This window comes from Cheilinus undulatus, linkage group 12 (genome assembly GCF_018320785.1).
Source record: "Cheilinus undulatus linkage group 12, ASM1832078v1, whole genome shotgun sequence".
Lineage (NCBI taxonomy): Eukaryota > Metazoa > Chordata > Actinopteri > Labriformes > Labridae > Cheilinus > Cheilinus undulatus.
In genome coordinates, this window is record NC_054876.1 from 48,605,674 (window position 1) to 48,626,164 (window position 20,491).

The window sequence follows — 20,491 nt, forward strand, 5'->3', positions numbered from 1 at the left end:
AGGAGAAGAGGTCAAAGATGGGGTCAAAGGGGGGACATCCAACATGGCCGACTTTGGTGGTTCAAATGGTGTTTTTGTGGATCTTCAACATTTGCTTTTTCCTCTCCTGACAGTGCCACTATTTCACATTTCTCGAAAGATTTTGACCAAAAACCTTCAAAACTACAGCAGGAAGGAGCAGAACTACTTCATCTAACAGACAGGTTAAAGGGACACTGACTCCGCCCCCTACAGGTGAGAACTACACCTGCTCTGGAGCAGATCCAGTTCAGTCCAGATCAAACCAGCTCAGAGAATTGAATTAAATGAAATTGATCAATGAACAGATGCATAAATTAGAGATAAATCTTCATATTAACTCCAGCTGATGACATCACAGGTCATGTGACAGTTCCATTATAAACTCCATCACTGCCCTGCTCCTTTATTATAACAATAATAATAACAGTAATAACAATAAATCCTGGTTAGAGACAGGGAGCAATGGCTGATGGGATTTAGAGTTTTTTATTAGTCTTTGCTCCGCCTCCTCGCCGTCTGTCCATGTCCATCAGCAGTGATGTTCGAGTAGAAGCTTTCTCTCTTCTGTTGTCTTTTCTATCTAAACCTCAGACTGAGATCAGTGTTACCTCCACAGGTTTCCCGTCTGTCCTCCGTCTCACTCTCAGGAATCACAGCTTCTGAAGAGAACAAACAAACAAACAAACAAACAAACAAACGCGTGTCAACAGGATAAAAAAAACAGACAGCACCACAGTGTTAAAGGATGGTTTAAATAAAGAGGTAATAATTCATGCAGCTTTTTCAGAGACAGAAACAGACCAGGGAAAATTAGTGGACTGGTATGAAACTAAAGGCAACATAAATAAAGATAAGTACAATCAATATTCTTTCATTAAAAACAAATTAAGGGGTGGGGCTTACTGTAAATCTTTACCTGTGATTGGCTCAGAGTGTTTGAGCGCTCTCTCCACCTCCTCTCTCCTCCTGGACTCAAAGTCTAGCGCCTCCTGTAGTTTTCTCTTTGCCTTCTTCTCCTTCTTCAGTCTCCTCTGGATCGACGCTGAACACAAACACATTTATTCATTATTATTAGAATAGTTATCATAATTATGTGGCTCTTTTGTGTCTTAATTTGAAATATAATCCCCCAGAAAATCTTAAAAAAGGGAAACTCTGACCTTGGGGATTATCAATTGCAAGTTACATTTATAAGTTTGTTTCCTTCACATAAGTTGGCTTTATATGTCAACTTAAATTTTTTGTCTGTAGATTTCCATTGCCCTTATTTACAATTTGTTTGCCCCCCCCCCCCCCCTTTTTTTTTGCCACTTTTAATCAGTTTTTACAGCTACAAGCCCATTTTTGCCACAGGATTGTTTTTGCCCTTTTTATCCTGCCTTTTGCTATTTGCATTTTTTACTTCTTTACTTTTTTGTCCTTTTTGCCACTTTTCTGCCCATTTAAGCCGCCTTTTGCCATTGAATGCCACTTTTTTTTTCTTTGGTGCTCTTTGCCAAAACCTAAACACATTAATAATTATTATCATTAGAATAACCATTATAATGATTATCATTAATTACATATAATCACATTTATTTATAAATATTAGAATAATCATCATAATTATAAGAATTATTCCAACAAACATATAAGATTAATCACAATAATTAAAATCATTATTCTAACACAAAGACATTAATTATTGTAGTATTAGTATTATTAGAATAATCATTATGATTATTATCATTAATTAAATATAAACACATTTATTTATTATTATTATAATAATGATAATAATAAAAATATTCATTATTCTAAAAAATTATCACACCTCTCTGTAACCTGCACCTCTCTCACCCATCTCCCCTCTCTCTCACCTGTCTCACCTCTCTCTCTCTCTCACCTGTCTAACCTCTCTCACCCATCTCCCCTCTCTCACCTGTCTCACCTCTCTCAACCATCTCCCCTCTCTCACCTGTCTCACCTCTCTCACCCATCTCCCCTCTCTCTCACCTGTCTCACCTCTCTCTCTCTCACCTGTCTAACCTCTCTCACCTGTCTCACCTCTCTCTCACCTGTCTCAACTCTCTCTCTCTCACCTGTCTAACCTCTCTCACCCATCTCCCCTCTCTCTCACCTGTCTCACCTCACTCACCCATCTCCCCTCTCTCTCACCTGTCTCACCTCTCTCTCTCTCACCTGTCTAACCTCTCTCACCTGTCTCACCTCTCTCACCCATCTCCCCTCTCTCTCACCTGTCTCAACTCTCTCTCTCTCACCTGTCTAACCTCTCTCACCCGCCTCACCTCTTTCACCCATCTCACCTCTCTCTCACCTCTTTCTCTCACCCATCTCACCTCTCTCTCACCTGTCTCACCTCTTTCTCTCACCCGTCTCACCTCTCTCACCCGTCTCACCTCTGTCTCACCCGTTTCACCTCTCTCTCACCCGCCTCACCTCTTTCACCCATCTCACCTCTCTCTCACCTGTCTCACCTCTTTCTCTCACCCGTCTCACCTCTCTCATCCGTCCCAACTCTCTCTCACCCGTCTCACCTCGTGTGTGCAGCTCACAACTCAGTTGTCTCTGCAGTGTCTGTCGAACGCCCCTCTCTCTCTCCAGCTCCAGTTTTAACTCCTTCCTCTCTGTCTGGTTCTGTTTTTCATGAGAGCGAACGCTCTGCACCGCCACCTTCAGGAGACCCTGAGAACAGCAGTGAGCATTCAGATATCTAACACAGCGGAGAAAACCAGGCATGTTGTTTTTTATTGATTAAAAAATGAATCAAATATTTATTCAAATATTCCGACACAGTTCAGTGTCTCCACCTCATACCAGATCAATACTAATATCTCTGTAATTTGACCATTATTTATTATTAATTATCTTAATATATCACTATTTTATCACCTCAATTATACATGATCTCAGTGTTATTAATATCATATCTTCATCTACCTCTTCAGCTCACCTGTATGTTGGTCAGCAGTGTCTCCATTGACGACAGACCCTCAGCCAATAGGAACGGAGCGAGGGCGGAGTTTGCATGGTTAATAGACAACGACTGAGAGGTGAGTGGCAGCTTCTCATAGGCCGATTTAATGAGGGGGAGGGGCAACAGAGCGCCATCTGCAGGTAGGATAGAAGGTAAAAGTAAAAATGTGATGTGAGCTAGTGTTAGTATGAGAGAACCTGCTGGAGAAATTTAAACCTAAATATTTTTATTTAATCCTGACAGAACGATAAAGTCACTGTGAGAGACTTTATCATTAAACCACCTACACTAGATATTCTCCATGTAGGAGAGGAAGGAACCCATTTAAACTGCATGAGTTCTGTAGTTATTGATTATCAAACACGATAAATTAGCCAGTATCGGCTGTCTATGACTTCTATCTTTGTTGACATGGTAACATACAGCCTTTAGTATCATTGGATTTTAACAGAACAAACTTTTCTCCACTACGAAGTCATAAACCAGCAGTCAAGGATGGACTGATATGCCACTTGGACAATAAACCTAGGGGGGTACTGGTTAGACTGGGATGGCAACTGGCGGCCTAGTGTAAAAGGATGTGTGTAAAAGGCAAGGATGGAATGTTTAATAAACTTTAAAGGCAAGGATGTGATCTTTCACAAGCTTTGGTGACATCATCTTTAAACACAAGGATGACATTGTTATAATTTCTATATGATGACCTCATCCTCAAATACAAGGATGGAATGTTTCACCAACATCATCTCCAAAATGCAAGGATGGAATGTTTCACAGACATAGTCTTCAAAGGCGAGGATGGATTTTTTATAACCTCTTAATGATGACCTCATCTTAAAAAGGCAAGGATGGAATGTTCTATAGACATAAAAGAATGACATCATCTTCAAACAAAAGGATGGAATGTTTTACTAACTCTTATGAATGACACCATCTCCAAAAGGCAAGGATGGAATGTTTCACAGACATCATCTTCAAACATAAGGATGGGATGTTTCACAGGCATCATCTCCAAAAAGCAAGGATGAAATGTTTCACAGACACATCTTCAAAAGCAAGGCTGGATTTTGTATAACCTCTTGACCTTATCTTCAAAAGGCAAGGATGTGATGTTTTACAGACATCATCTTCAAACAAAAGGATAAAATGTTTCACAGACATCATCTTCAAAAGGCAAAGATGGAATGTTTCACAGACATCATCTTGAAACATAATGGTGGGATGTTTAATTATCTCTAAATGATGACCTCATTCTACAAGGCAAGGATAGAATGTTCTATAGACATTGAAGAATGACATAATCTTCAAACAAAAGGATGGAATGTTTCAAAGACATCATCTTCAAAGACAAAGATGGAATTTTTATAACCTCTTAATGATGACCTCATCTACAAAGGCAAGGATGGAATTTTAATAACCTCTTAATGATGACCTCATCTACAAAGGCAAGGATGGAATGTTTTATAAACTCTTGTAAATTACACCATCTTCTAAAAGCCAAGGATGGAATGTTTCACAGACATCATTATTAAACATAAGGATGGGATGATTCATTATCTTTAAATAACCTTGTCTTCAAAGGCAAGGATGGAATGTTCTATAGACAATGAAGAATGACATCATTTTCTAACAAAAGGATAGAATGTAATTTAAAATGTGAAGGATGGCATAATCTTCAAAGACAAGGACAGAATGTTTCAGACATTAAAAGTTAAATCATCTCCAAAAGGCAAGGATGGAATGTTTCTTTCACATCACCTTCAAACACAAGGATGGGATGTTTCATAATCTCTAAAGGATGGCATCATATTCAAAGTCAAGGGTGGGAGGTTCTACAGACATTGAAGAATGGCATCATCAAAGGCAGAGAATGGAATGCTGGTGAAGCTGGGGATGTTGGGTCTTTTCCTTCCATTTTTCTATATAGTAGACCATTGTTAGCACCTTTTGGTAGAGTGGGTGGAATTAGTGAGTAGTGAGGGTTTCCCTCTCTCCTCACCAACAATGAACAGTCATCAGATGGAGAGACTCCTCCCTAGATTAGAGCTGGCCTCTGTTTCACAGTTTCCTTTTTTCTACTGTTGTAGTTTGTAGAAATAAAAGTCAGAGTGGTTCCAAATGTAGATCTGTTAAGGAGATAAAGCTTGTCTGCTGTAGGATGATCAGTGTTTAGATCAGTGATAACTGGAGCATTAGTGAAGAGGAGCATGATAAAGACTGTTCAGTGTGGCTTTATGAATAAAATATGATGAAAATGGAGTCAGAGCGCCTGTGGTCATGTTTCTGTGAGAGCGTCTGTCCTCTTTACCTTTATTTTTCAACGCCGTCTTCCCACCGCTCTCCAAACAATCACCGTCTGTTAAACAGCACAGCACACATGACTTCATTTATCAAAGAGACAAAAAAGCACCAAAATATTAATATTATTATGTTATTACAAGTACTATTTTTAATTTAGCTAATTTAAATGTTTCTGAGAATTAAGATGAAAAAAAATCATTAAAATTATTTAATTATTTTTATTGATGATATTAATGATCAGACCTTGCTCAGGTGGGATCTCTGCAGGAGGCGGGGATGATGATGATGATGATGAAGACGCCCTGGAAGGTGATTGGCTCGTTGCTTCCTCATGGTGAAACTCATCATCACTGGGGGAGGAGCAAGGGGAGGGGCTTCCTGGGGGTGTGTCCTGAACCCAGGGCATTAGAATTAGCATGATTAGCATGTTTTAACTCTTCTTCTTTTTTTTTTAATCAGAAGGACTTTCTGAAAGGTATTGGTTCTGATAGCAGTTGCAATGTTAGCATTAGCTCTGTCAGCATTGGCTCTGTTAGCATTAGCTCTGTCAGCATTGGCTCTGTTAGCATTGATTCTGTTAGCATTATTGTTTGTTATTTCAGTAGCAAAGAGCTACTGAGCAAGTTTGTTACCATTTAAAATGTTAGCATAATCTGCTTTAGTAGTGCAGCATATAACAGTTCATATAAATGCTAACATTATTAGCAGGTTTTGACTTGTCTACAATCGTTAACACTGGCTACACTGTTAGCACTAGCATTATCTGTGTTAGCTTACAGTCAGTTTGGTGTCTTCTCTCTGAATCTGGGACACGGCGGCCATGTTTGCCAAACCACTCAGCTGACTCATCTGGCTCATCGCCATGGCAACACTCGCAGGAGGCAGGCCCACAGGGAGGAGGGGATGGGACATGACCATAAATGGAAGATCCGAGAGACCTGAGGAGGCGGAGTCAAAAATGTTTGCTAAAGAGATTTACTTTATCTGTCCCCTCCAATGAAAATGTTATTTTTAAAATTATTTCCTTTGGAACTACCAGGTCTAAATGATGATCCCTCAACAGACCTTGAGGAATTACTTAAATGAAAGGAATTTTTCACACATTAAGTTACAGTTTCATCCTTATCTGTAAATCCTGGGACGCTAGGATGCAAAGTGAGCGGTGCATTTATAAAGCTGAGACTCACGGTTGGCCAATAGCGCACCGTGTTGCTGTAGAGGCGGGGCCACTGAGGATGGAGATGAAGAGAGGAGGTGCTGCTCCTTCTCCCATGATGCTTCACTGCCTCCTGGGGGATGGGGCAGAGGTCAGTCTCACGGTATTTACTGTTTTAACATGTTCAGGTGATGATGTCATAACTTACGTTCATCATCATTCTCTGACTCCGCCCCATTGTGATTTCGCTGCTGATCACTGTTGCCATGGAAACCCATCATCAGCCTCATCTTCTGCAGCTTTAGAGCCTCTGCCATAGCTGCTGCTGTCAAACCTGAGGGTGACATGTTGCATATGTTTTACTTCACATGAAGAGAAATGTTGCACATGTTTATGTTGCACAAGTTTAGATACATATATAGTTAACTGTTGCAAATGATTAAGTTCATGTAAAGGTCAGTGTTTCAGATGTTTTACTTAATTTAAAGGGAATGTTGCACATCTGTGTTATACTTCATATAAATGGAACCTGAAGATAAATGTTGCACATTAAACTTAATATAAATGTAAATATTGCAGATATTTATGTTCATAAAGAGGTTAATGCATCATGTTATACTACATATAAAGGTCAATATTTCACGTTATACTTCATATAAAGGTAATGTTGCACATGTTAAACTAAATATAAATGTTAATGTTGCAGAATTATAAGTTTATAAAAAGCTAAATGTTGCACATGTTTTAGTTATTCTAAAGATAAATGTTGCACATTATACTTAATATAAAAGTGAATGTTGCAGATATCTAAGTTCATAAAGAGGTTAATGTTGCATGTTATACTTCATGTAAAGGTAAATGTTTCACATGTTGTACTTCATGTAAAGGTAAATGTTGCACATATCATATATCAAATAAAGGTAAATGTTGCAAATGTTATACTTCATACAAATGTAAATGTTGCACATGTTCGAGTTTTGATAAAGATTAATGTAGCATGTTTTAGTTAATTTAAATGTAAATGTTGCACATGTGTGAGTTTATATGAGGGTAAAAGTTGCACATGTTTCAGTTGATTTAGAGGTAAACGTTCCACATGTTATACTTGTACAAATGCAAATGTTGCAGACATTTAAGTTACAAAAAGTAAATGTTGCACATGTTTCAGTTTACATAAAGGTAAATGTTGCCTCTGTTTCAGTTCATCTAAAGCTAAATGTTGCACATGTTTTAGTTATTCTAAAGATAAATGTTACACATTACACTCAATATAAATGTAAATGTTGCAGATTTTTAAGTTCACAAAAAGTAAATGTTGCACATGTTAAACTACATATAAAGGTAAATGTTTCACGTTATACTTCATGTAAAGGTAAATGTTGCACATGTGATATATAAAATAAATGTAAATATTGCAAATTATATACTTAATATAAATGTAAATGTTGCAGCTATAATTTTTTAAAAAGCTAAGAGCTGCAAATGTTTTTGTTATTCGAAAGATAAATGTTGCACATTATACTTAATATAAATGTGAATGTTGCAGATATTCAAGCTCATAAAGAGGTTAAGGTTGCATGTTTTACTACATCTAAAGGTAAATGTTACTCATGTGATACATCAAATAAAGGTAAATGTTGCAAATGTTATACTTCTTACAAATGTATTTGTTTCACATGTTCGAGTTCGGATAAAGATTAATTTAGCACATTTTAGTTAATTTAAACGTAAATGTGCTTGTGTGAGTTTATATGAAGGTAAATGTTGCACATGTTTCAGTTGATTTAGAGGTAAACGTTCCACATGTTATACTTGTACAAATACAAATGTTGCAGACATTTAAGTTCACAAAAATTAAATGTAGCACATATTAGAGGTAAATGTTGCTTCTGTTTCAGTTCATTTAAAGGTAAATATTGCACATGTTTTAGTTATTTATAAAGGTAAATGTTGCAGATGTTTTAGTTAATTTAAATGTAAATATTGAACATGTTATACTTCACATAAATTTAAATGTTGCAGATTTTTAAGTTTATATAGAGGTAAATGTTGCTCATGTTTCAGTTCATTTATAGGTAAATATTGCACATGTTTTAGTTATTTTAAGGTAATTGTTGCACATGTTTTAGTTAATTTAAATGTAAACGTTGAACATGTTATACTTCACATAAATGTAAATGCTGCAGATGATAAAAGTTCATAAAGAGGTAAACGTTGCACATTTCTCTGATCAATTATTCACCTCTCTGCAGTGTGAAGGTCTCTAGTGACAGTGGTGGTCTTTTGTCTGTGTCTCTTTTCCTGCAGTCACTAACCTAATTAATCACCTCCTCTAATTTTATAATTAATTAATTCAATCAGTGTTAACGAGGGACTAGAGTTAACGAGCGGACAGTGGCCCTCTGGCTGACTGAAGAAAAACAAAGAAAGTTTGGTTCTTTTTGTTCTCACTTTCCCTGAAGCAGATTTTTATATTTTCTTATATTTCAGCTCCTGAATCTGGAACATTCTGCACCAGGAGACTGAGGATCATTTTAGAACATGGTTCTTCTGAAAATTCCCGTTGATTTTTAAGTAGTTTTAAGTAATTCTACAGAGTTTGAATTTTGATGCTGTTGATGTTTGTACTGTAAATGCCTGGAGCACTCTGTGAGCTGTGAAACTGGACAGATTGAGCTGTAAACAAAGTCGTCACTTTGATGAATTTATCTTATTTTCTATCAGAAAGGAAACAGTCAGTGGTGTGATCACGAGGTGAAAATACAAGCAGAAACATTCATCACAGAGATGACGCTCCAAGTGGTTCAATTTTATTTCATAGATGATGCCTTTGTTTGTGCAGACGCTCTAACCTGAACCAGAATCTGTAGAGGGGTATGATAAAATCCATCCGTCACTGTCTCTAACATTTTTGTTCATCTTTATTTTTTATATAGAGGAATCCCTGCACAGAGAAACCAGGACTCCATTTAGAAAGTCTAAAAATATCCCTCCCTAAGACGTATCCTAGCCACTTTTATTTACCCTTGATGAAAAACGTCATAATATCACTTTAATTTGTCTCATTTAGTGATCTAAACCTGCTGGTTTCAGGATAATACCCTAACCCATTGTGCACTGTGTGATTTTTATGGAGGAAGTCCCAAAAAGATGAACCTCTCTGTAGGAGAACATCTGCAGTTCAACCAAAGACTGTTCTGGTTCTTGAGTCCTACAGAACAATGAGGCATTGTGCTCCATTCAAACTCAACCTTTACAGAGTTTAATTAACTCTGAGTATGTGGGGGGTGGGGGGAGATCCTGGTTTGATCTCTCCATCTCTGACCTCAGTTACACAAGAGGACAGAGTTTAATTTTTTTTTTTAATAAGAGGTTCTGTGTAAGTGGTGATTTATTACACTGTAGTCTGGGGTGACAGGAGGAAAAGGCCATCATCAACGTCATCACCATCATCATCATCATCATTATCATCATTATCATCACCATAATCACCATCATCATCATCATCAATATCATCATCATCATCACCATAATCACCATCATCTTCATCATCATCCTTATCATCATCATCACCATAATCACTGTCATCACAATTAACATCATCATCTTCAGCATTACCATCACTATCATCATCATCATCATCACCAATGCCATCATCATCACCATCATCATCACCACCATCATCATCATCACCATCGCCATCATCATCACCATTATCATCACTGTCATCATCATCATCACCATCATCATCATCATCACCAATGCCATCATCATCACCATCATCATCACCATCATCATCACCATCATCAATATCATCATCATCATCATCATCATCATCATCATCAACATCACCACTATCATCATCATCACCATCATTATTCTCATCATCACCATCACATCACCATAATCACCATAGCCATCATCATCATCATCATCATCATCATTATTATCGTCATCATCACCATCACCATAATCACCATCGCCATCATCATCACCATCATCATCATCATCATCATCATCATCATCACCATCATTACCTTCATTATCATCATCACCATCATCATCATCATCATCACCACCATCACCATCATCATCATCACCACCTTCATCATCATCATCACCATCATCATCATCACCACCATCACCACCTTCATTATCATCATCACCACCATCATCATCGCAATCACTGTCATCATCATTATGATTATCACCATCATCATCATCACCACCACCATCATCATCACCACCGCATCATCATCATCAGCACCATCATCATCATCATCATAATTGTCATCACCACTATCATTATCATCACCACCACATCATCATCATCATTGCCATCATCACCATCATCATAATAATCACCATCATCATCATCATCTTCACCACTACCATCATTACCATCATCATCATGATCACCACCATCACCACCATCATCATCATTGTCATCACCATCATCATCATTCTCATCAAGATCATCATCATCACTACCATCATTACATCATCATCACCACATCATCATCACCATCATCATCATTATCATCATCACCACATCACCACCATCATCATCATCACCACCATCATCGTCACCATTATCACCATCATCATCACCATTATCACCGTCATCATCACCATTATCACCGTCATCATCACCATTATCACCATCATCATCACCATTATCACCGTCATCATCACCATTATCACCATCATCATCACCATTATCACCGTCATCATCACCATGAAAATAATCAGACTCTTCATGCCATCCCTTTATCGTCTTCTTAAGCTCCTTTTCTGCTCAGATTATCAAACTCTCTCCTCCAGGTTGTTCTCAATCTGTCAGTCATTCTGACATCTGCTAATTAGCCTGCTAATTATAGCGCTAATCACACACAATAACAGGAACCTGCAAGTGTTTTAATACCACTGTTACTGTGTCTTCATCTCTCTGCTTTGGTCTGATCTAATCCTCATTTAAAGGCTTCTTTCTGTAAATAAGCCAACATGTGGGGCTGGACTGATGTCTAATTTATTTATGATTAAAGTTACTAATGAATATGTATTACCATTTAAATGTTCCATTTATATTGAAGGTTTATTTAACTTATTTGGTGTTTGTGTAGAAGCTGTTGTGATATAAATGTAAATTGGTGTTTGGTATTTCAGCCATTGGAGGCAAAAAAGCTTCAAATAAAAACCATGTCAGAAATAAAAAACAACATGATACAGATAAGAAAGGGCTGAAGGTAAAAAATAAACCTTACTGCAAATAAAAGCCAAAACAGGGATAAGATTCTTACAGCAAAGAAAATATTAAAAAACATCATGCAAAAGGGAAGAGTCCTGATTTGTCCTTACTGTTCAAATCTACAGAACAGTAAAGTCGTCAGACCTCCCTCACTGTTTTCAGTTTTCAGTTTTCAGTTGTATGTTTCATCCTGATGCTACAGTAATATTCAGGTTAGTTTAGCACAGCTGGACTCCCAAAAAGGTGTAGAAACATCTCAGCAAAGGTCAGAGACATGGAGGAACCTGAGCTACATTTACAGAGTTGCTGGAAAGGGCAAGGTGTGTTCGACTCACCTGTTTGTGACAGCAGGGCGGGGCTTATCAGACCATGTGGGAGGAGTCTGGAGCCATCAGTCATTGTTGTCACACCCAATGTCCTCTTTGGGGGACGGCCCGGTCGAGAACTACACACAAAAAAAAACAAAAAAAACCACAAAAAGTAAGTAAGTAAAAAGTATTGACTCCCTTGGATGTTTGACCCTTTTATTAATTTTATAAATCAATCATGGTCAATATAATTTGGCCTTATTGAAAAAAAGACCCTACAAAACCCTCTTTAATATCAAAGTGACAACAGATTTCAACAAAGTACTGCCAATGAAATAAAAATCTGTAATGTAAAATAAGTAACTGAATAAATATTGCCCCCCTTTAAAGTGACTGATCTAATCCAACAGAGGTCCAGACAGTTGGTGCTAGTAGTCTCACAGTTAAGAGAAAAAGGGAGCACATGAGGTCAGTGAACGTGTTTCAGTGATTGTAGTATAAAGACACCTGTGTCGGGTCCAGTCACTGGTTCATCAGTATTTCTGGCTACCATTACACCATGAAGACAGAAGAACACTCCAAGCAGCTCAGAAAAAAGGTTATTGAAAAGTCTAAGTCAGGGGATGGAGACAAAAACATTTCCAAGGCTCTGAAAATCCCCCAGAGTTCAGTTAAACCCATCACCAAGAAATAGGTCAAGACTGCTTTACAAGTTCACAAGTCATGCAGTTTGACAACTTTATGAGAAAGGAGCTGGGGAGTGTTTGAACACTGTCTGCGGGTCAAACAGAGGTCAGAGATTGACTGACAGATCAGAGATGGCCCGCCCACTCACAGACCATTCAACAGAATGTAATTTAATGTGGGGAGGGACTCACCTTATTACACTGGGACAAAATGCCCTTTATGTGGAACACTGAGACACAGTCCTGTGAGTTGTCTCAAAGTTAAAGCTTTCACTTATGGATACTTCAAAAGAAAGGTAAAGAGAACAGCAACTGATGCCTAAATATGCTGTAAATATAAGTCTACATCAACTGTAAATATCAGTTTATATTAGATGCAAATATCAGTCTATATAAGCTGTAAATATCACTCTATATCAGCTGTAAATATCAGTCTATATCAGCTGTAAATATCACTCTATATCAGCTGTAAATATCAGTCTATATCAACTATAAATATCAGTCTATATCAGCCGTAGATATCAGTCTATATGAGCTGTAAATATCAGTCTTTGTCAGCTGTAAATATCAGTCTATATGAGCTGTAAATATCAGTCTATATCAGCTATAAATATCAGTCTATATAAGCTGTTAATATCAGTCTATATCAGTGTAAATATCAGTCTATATGAGCTGTAAATATCAGTCTTTGTCAGCTGTAAATATCACTCTATATCAGCTGTAAATATCAGTCTATATCAACTATAAATATCAGTCTATATCAGCCGTAGATATCAGTCTATATGAGCTGTAAATATCAGTCTATATGAGCTGTAAATATCAGTCTTTGTCAGCTGTAAATATCAGTCTATATGAGCTGTAAATATCAGTCTATATAAGCTGTAAATATCAGTCTATATAAGCTGTTAATATCAGTCTATATCCGTGTAAATATCACTCTATATCAGCTATAAATATCAGTCTATATCAACTATAAATATCAGTCTATATCAGCCGTAGATATCAGTCTATATGAGCTGTAAATATCAGTCTATATAAGCTGTAAATATCAGTCTATATAAGCTGTAAATATCAGTCTATATAAGCTGTAAATATCAGTCTATATAAGCTGTAAATATCAGTCTATATAAGCTGTAAATATCAGTCTATATAAGCTGTAAATATCAGTCTATATAAGCTGTTAATATCAGTCTTTGTCAGCTGTAAATTTCAGTCTATATCAGCTGTTTGTCAGATGTCGGAGAGATCACATATCAGTTGCTCTGTGCCTAATTTACATGGCTGAGATCACCTTTAATAGTTGACCTGGTACTCCTAGGTCCATACTGGTCAAATAGTGTGGTCTTTGGTGTCAGGCACACTCAGACCAGGTCCGTGTTCCTGAGATTAAATCATCATCACAGTGATTACACAAACAAAAGTTGTTAATCCATAATTAGTTGAACATAATTTACATAATTTAATCAGAAGCTAAAAAACCTTTTTGATTTTAATTCAGCTGTAATCTCCTTAAATACTCAGAGTTAATAAAGTCAGAGTTAATTCATGGCTGCAGGCACAGAGACATTAATCTACAGTGACATGTCTGTTCATGGGTGGATGGTTACTGAAACCTCTGAGATGTTTCAGCAGGTTGGGTCTTTATCAGCAAGGATGCCTAAAGAGGAATCCTCCTACTGACTTCCTGTACAGAACCAGAGACAGGAGACAAGGGTGAGCGTCTATGAATACTCGCCTAACTCCATTTGATCCTGTAAGTGGCTAAAAACTGAAGTCATGGCAGAGACATGAATTTGGGGGTTATGAATTCATTTCAGAATTTTTGGATCCAAGTCGATGGCTGATCCACAACACATCACCCATTTCTGTTATAGAGGAGATTATTTCAGCTTCTGTCCCGTCTGCTGTTCAGTAAGGAACAGATGACAGAGCATTTAGCCCACATTTGTGGTGTTTTATCGTCTAATAACAGTAATGTTCATACACAGAGGAAAACCTGAAACAGACAGGAATTTTGCAAAACTTTAAAATAATTTAGTATTTACATTCAGTGAAAAAGAACATAAATCCTTCATGATGTTGTAGGAGAGCCGGTGTTATGGTTTAACTAGTGACCATGTTAACTGGTGACGGTCCGCTGACTGTGTCAGCAGTTGTGGTTAGTGCTGTGACTGATCAATGAAAATCTGTTGATCACATTGATGAATAGATGAGCTGATTTCTGACACATAAAGCTGTCCTACAGGAGAGAAGAGTTTATGTTTCATCTAATATGAAGTTTGTTAGAATAAAGAGCCGTTTATTGTTTGTGAAGAAACACAGAGATTATTTTACTAAATCTTTCTCATGTGTGAAATATTCTTAGCCGATAGGAATTTAATTAAAAAAAAAACGTAACCAAGAGACTTTTCAGTGTTTGATTTCTTCCTGAGACAACCACAGAATCATTTTACATAAAGTCACCAGTTAACACGGTCACTCATTAAACCGTAACACCGCTCAGACCTTAGATCCTGTATTGTTCTTGATGAGCCAGGTATTTTTTTCTCCAGGAGTCAAGAGACTCAAACGAGGAAAAGAAAATTTCTCAAGAATCCCCATCAGACTTTTAGGAATCCTCTTGGACGAGAAGTTAAATTTGAAATATCTCATTATTATTATTTTTTTAATACAAAATAAAAAAAATCATGGGGGACCATCAGCAAACATTGGCTTTTGATTAATAGGGCTTGTTTATTGATCGTCTCTGTGTGGTCTAGAGTAATGTTGTCTGGATAAACCCCATCCATCCTCCCTCACATTAACCGTCTGCAGGAATGTTTAGTCAGTCTGATCAGAAGCTTCTGCCCTAATCCTTAAAACTGAACATTCTTAAAGTTTATGGTATAAACATTCATCAGATATGTGATTTATATAACAAATGTTCTTACCTTTATTATTTACCGTCATCTTTAATTTAAATTCACAGATTCATTCCTCTAACAGCAAACAGGTGGATCACCTTCTTTATATCAAACTAACGGTCCGTTCTCTGTCACAGATCTGTGATTAATATAAAAACATCTGAGAGCTCTTCATCTTCACCGATTTTAAAAAGGAAAATGTCTTCACAGTTCTTAATGAAGGTGATTTTTATCTTTTGAATGATTTCTTTTATAGTTTCTATATTCTGTTGTTCATCCAGTCTGTCACGTGAACATAAAAATCTTAAATAAACACCTGCCCTGTGTTTGGATGCATGTTTCTTCATTTCTTTGGATTTTTTTTACATTTTATTTTAAATGATCATTATTTTATTTAATTCCCCTCTACCATTCTTGTATTGAATTATTTATCAAACATTATTTTTTATTTTAATTATAATATATTCCTAAAATGTTTTCTTTTGGTACAGTTCCAGAATGTGGAGTATTTAATTAGTTATTAACTGTATTTTTAAAAACATTGTTCACTACTTTACAATAAAAAAAATGTGAAAATGACAATAATAGAAACAAAAGAAGGCATATAATGATAGTCTCAATAGTAATAATAAGAAAAAGAAGAGTGATTATTCTTATTATTAGAAAAACCCCTTCATCCACCAACCTGGCAATGGTACAGTCGTGGTACAGGGAGATAATTTATTAGTATTTATTTTTCTTATTTTATTCATCATCATTACTTTTTATAATAATAATAATAATAATAATAATAATAATAATAATAATAACAGTCATTCATATTTTGTATTAACAAGTCTTTTTTAATAATAATAATAATAATAATAATAATAATAATAATAATAATAACAGTCATTCATATTTTATATTATTGAGTATTTTTAATAATTATAAGTAATAATAGTAATAATAATAATAATTATTATTATTATTATTATAATAATAACAGTAAATCATATTTTATATTATTGAGTCGTTTTTAATAATTCTTCTTCATTAATAAATAATAATAATAAAAGTATAATAATAATAATATCACAATCATATCTTATATTATTGAGTATTTTTTAATAATTATAAGTAATAATAATAATAATAATTATTATTATTATTATTATTATAATAACAGTCAATCATATTTTATATTATTGAGTCGTTTTTAATAAAATAATCATAATATTAACAATGATAATAATAATAATAGTAACAATAATAATAAAAATAACAGTAATTCATATTTTATATTATCATGTCTTTTTAAATAATAATAATAATAATAATAATAATAATAATAATAACAGTCATTCATATTTTATATTATTGAGTCGTTTTTAATAAAAAATTATCATAATAATAACAATGATAATAATAATAATAGTAACAATAATAATAATAATAAAGGTCAATCATATTTTGTATGATGAAGTCTTTTTTTAAATAATAATATTAATAACAACAACAACAATAATAATAATAGTCATTCATATTTTTTATTATTGGGTCTTTTTTAATAATAATAACAATAATAATAACAATCATTCATATTTTATATTAATGGGTCTTTTTTGATTAGAAAAAATAAATAAATAAATAAATAATAACAAAAATAATAATAATTATAAAAATAATAATAATTATTATTATTATTTTAACCCCTCTGTACATCAACCTGGTGTTCTTAAAGTTCTGGTATGGCAAGACATTTTTTTGATATTTTGCATATTATTATTGTTATTTATGTACATTATTATATACAATTGATCGCTTAAAAAAATAAATAACAGTAATACAAAAAAATTATTATTATAATTATAATAATAATAATAATAATAAAAACTCCTCCTTCCACTCACCTGGCCTTCGTACAGTCTTAGTAAAGTGAGAAAATTAATCTGTAATTATGTTTCTCGTTGTATATTATTGATTTATTATCATTATTATTGGTATTTATGTACATTATTATATACTATTGATAGTTTGACAAAAAAAATACAAATAATAATTTAAAAAAAATATTTTCATTATTATTATTAAAAATCCCTCCGTCCTCTCACCTGGCTTCAGTTCAGTCTTGGTTCAGTGAGATAATTTATTGTCATTTATGTATCTTATTATATATTATTGATTGTTAATTATTTTTTCTATTATTATTGTTGTTGTTGTTGTTATTGTTGTTGTTATTACTAAATTCCCCGTCCAATCACCTGGCCTCAGTACAGTCTTGGTACAGAGAGATAATTTATTGTTCTGTATGTATCTTATCATATGTTATTGATTGTTTATTATTATTATTATTATTATTATTATTATTACTATTATTATTTAACCCCTCCGTCCACTCACCTGGCGTTCGTGCAGTCCCGGTACAGCGTGTCGAAGTCGGCTCTGGTGATCAGCTTGCACCGGTTCACTCCCGGTTGGATCGCTCCGAGTCCCCGCAGCACGCGCACCTGCTCCACGGTGCAGACCACCGGGTGGATGTGGAGCCGCTTCAGCTTGGTGTACACGGTGTGGAGCCCTCCCACCAGGTGTTTCAGGAACAGCTCGAACACCTGAGGCAGACAGATGAGCTCCACGCTGTTCACCGTGAACGACGCCACCTTCACGCCGTGGACCTCCACCATCTTACACTCCGTGTGAGGGGCTACCGCGCCGCTGCCGCTCGTCCCGTTCACCGTGAGCGAGACTCTGCCGCTCGGGAACGCTCCGCCGGAAAAGCGGGAAGTAGGGAGACGGTGGGAGGCGGCTAGGTTAGGAGCGCCGTATGGAGGGTCAGAGTGGAAGAGGGGGTCGGTAGGAGGGGTGGGGGAGCCCGCCATGGAGAGGAAAAAACACAGAAGAAGAAGTAGGCTAAAAAAGAGAAGTCCGATTCTTTAGAGGTTGTGTTCTTGCTTTGTTATTCAGACACTTTCCCGCCAAAGACTGTGTCTGTTCCGCAACTAACTAAAAGTACACCCCCCCCTTTTGACTTTAATTCCTCTCTCTCACTTTCTCTCTCCCACACAGCCAATCACAAGCAGCCAATCAAAGACCAGGCCCACACTGGTTGCACTGTCATTGGCTGAGTGGGTGAGTGGGAGGGAGGGGCGTTGTGTAGGTGTGAGAGGTTAGTGATTGATACTTGATATCAAATTTAAATAAACCAAGAAATTAAATAACTAAAATGAATAAAAATGATCATTACTGGAGGTTGTAGACAAATTTGGAGTAAACAACTGTTTAAAAAGCCCGGCCATTACCAGGTAGTGACTCTTACACAATCAGGAATATTTTTTGACTAAAAAAAAAAAAAAATATATAAATTTCTGCATAGAGAGGCACAATCACAATACAAGACTTTATAAAACATTCCATCCTAGCCTTTGAAGATGGCAACATCAAAGCTGATAAAACATTCCATCCTTACCTTTGAAGATGGTGACATCAAGGCTTATAAAACATTCCATACTTGCCTTGAAGATGGTGAAACCAAAGCTTATAAAACATTCCATGCTTGCCTTTGGAGAAATAACAACAAAGCTTATAAAAACATTCCATCCTTGCCTTTAAAGATGTTACAACTATGCTTATAAACAATCCATTCTTGCCTTTGAAGATGGTGACACCAAAGCTTATAGAACATTCCATCCTAGCCTTTGAAGATGGGGACATCAAAGCTGGTAAAACATTTCATCCTTGCCTTTGAAGATGTTCCATCAAAGCTGATAAAACATTCCATCCTTGCCTTTGACGATGGCAACATCAAAGCTTATTAAACTTTCCATCCTTGCCTTTGAAGATGGTAACACCAAAGCTTATAAAACATTTCATCCTAGCCTTTGAAGATGTTACAAAAAAAAATTATCAAACATTCCATCCTTGCCTTGAAGATGGTGACACCAAATCTGATAAAACAGTCTATACTTGCCTTTGAAGATATTACAACAAAGCTTATAAAACATTACATCCTTGCCTTTAAAGAGGTTACAACTATGCCTATAAAACATTCCATCCTAGCCTTTGAAGATGGCGACATCAAAGCTGATAAAACATTCCATCCTTGCCTTTGAAGATGGTGACATCAAGGCTTATAAAACATTCCATGCTTGCCTTTGAAGATGGCAACATCAAAGCTGATAAAACATTTCATACTAGCCTTTGAAGATGTTCCATCAAAGCTGATAAAACATTCCATCCTTGCCTTTGACGATGGTGACACCAATGCTTATAAAACATTCCATCCTTGCCTTGAAGATGGCGACATCAAAGCTGATAAAACATTCCATCCTTGCCTTTGAGGATGGTGACATCAAAGCTTATGAATCATTCCATCCTTGCCTGGTGCAGTAACTGACCGTAGGAGACAGCCTCTACTGGACACCAGAGGAACTGCACCTTCGTGGTCCTGCAGTGTTCTCTCCATCCCTCATGTTTGTTTGTGCTGACTGGGTCGAGCTCTTTCCCAGCATAGATCATAAATTTATATTTTTTAATCACAGTGTACCGAAGAAAGACTGATGAAGCCAACAGGAACTCTGCCTCATACATCAGCAGAGTTTCAAATTAAAGGCGCAGCATCAAATTAAAAGCATCATATTAACCTTTATGCAGGCAGATTAAATGCCAGCAGAAAACACCTGAGTACCACCACATCCATTTTATCTGACCTACAAGACAGTCATGTGATCAGACGTCTCTAGTTTATCACATTTTTATTATCAGTAAACAAAGATCAGCTGACCACAAATCAAAATCATTAGCCAATCAACTTAAAGCTTTTAACTAACATCCAAACCCTCAGCAGCCCCAACAGAAACCGTGTTAATCAGTCTCTGTGTTTTAACCCTTGGATGACATTATTTACATTTAACAC

At 36.0% G+C, this 20,491-nt stretch overlaps 1 protein-coding gene across 1 annotated transcript; it reads right to left on the reverse strand.

Moving 5' to 3' along the window:
* Positions 1-597: 597 nt before the first annotated feature.
* On the reverse strand, positions 598-18,531 carry LOC121518539 (dachshund homolog 2-like). Its single transcript, XM_041800891.1, has 11 exons — positions 17,983-18,531; positions 12,039-12,148; positions 6,664-6,789; positions 6,487-6,588; positions 6,077-6,237; positions 5,543-5,690; positions 5,307-5,354; positions 2,975-3,132; positions 2,559-2,706; positions 938-1,063; positions 598-680 (listed from the first exon to the last, which is right to left on the reverse strand). The coding sequence occupies exons 1-11, from the start codon at positions 18,456-18,458 to the stop codon at positions 598-600; spliced, it is 1,686 nt and encodes a 561-aa protein (XP_041656825.1). The 5' UTR covers positions 18,459-18,531.
* Between the last annotated feature and the right edge of the window lie 1,960 nt (positions 18,532-20,491).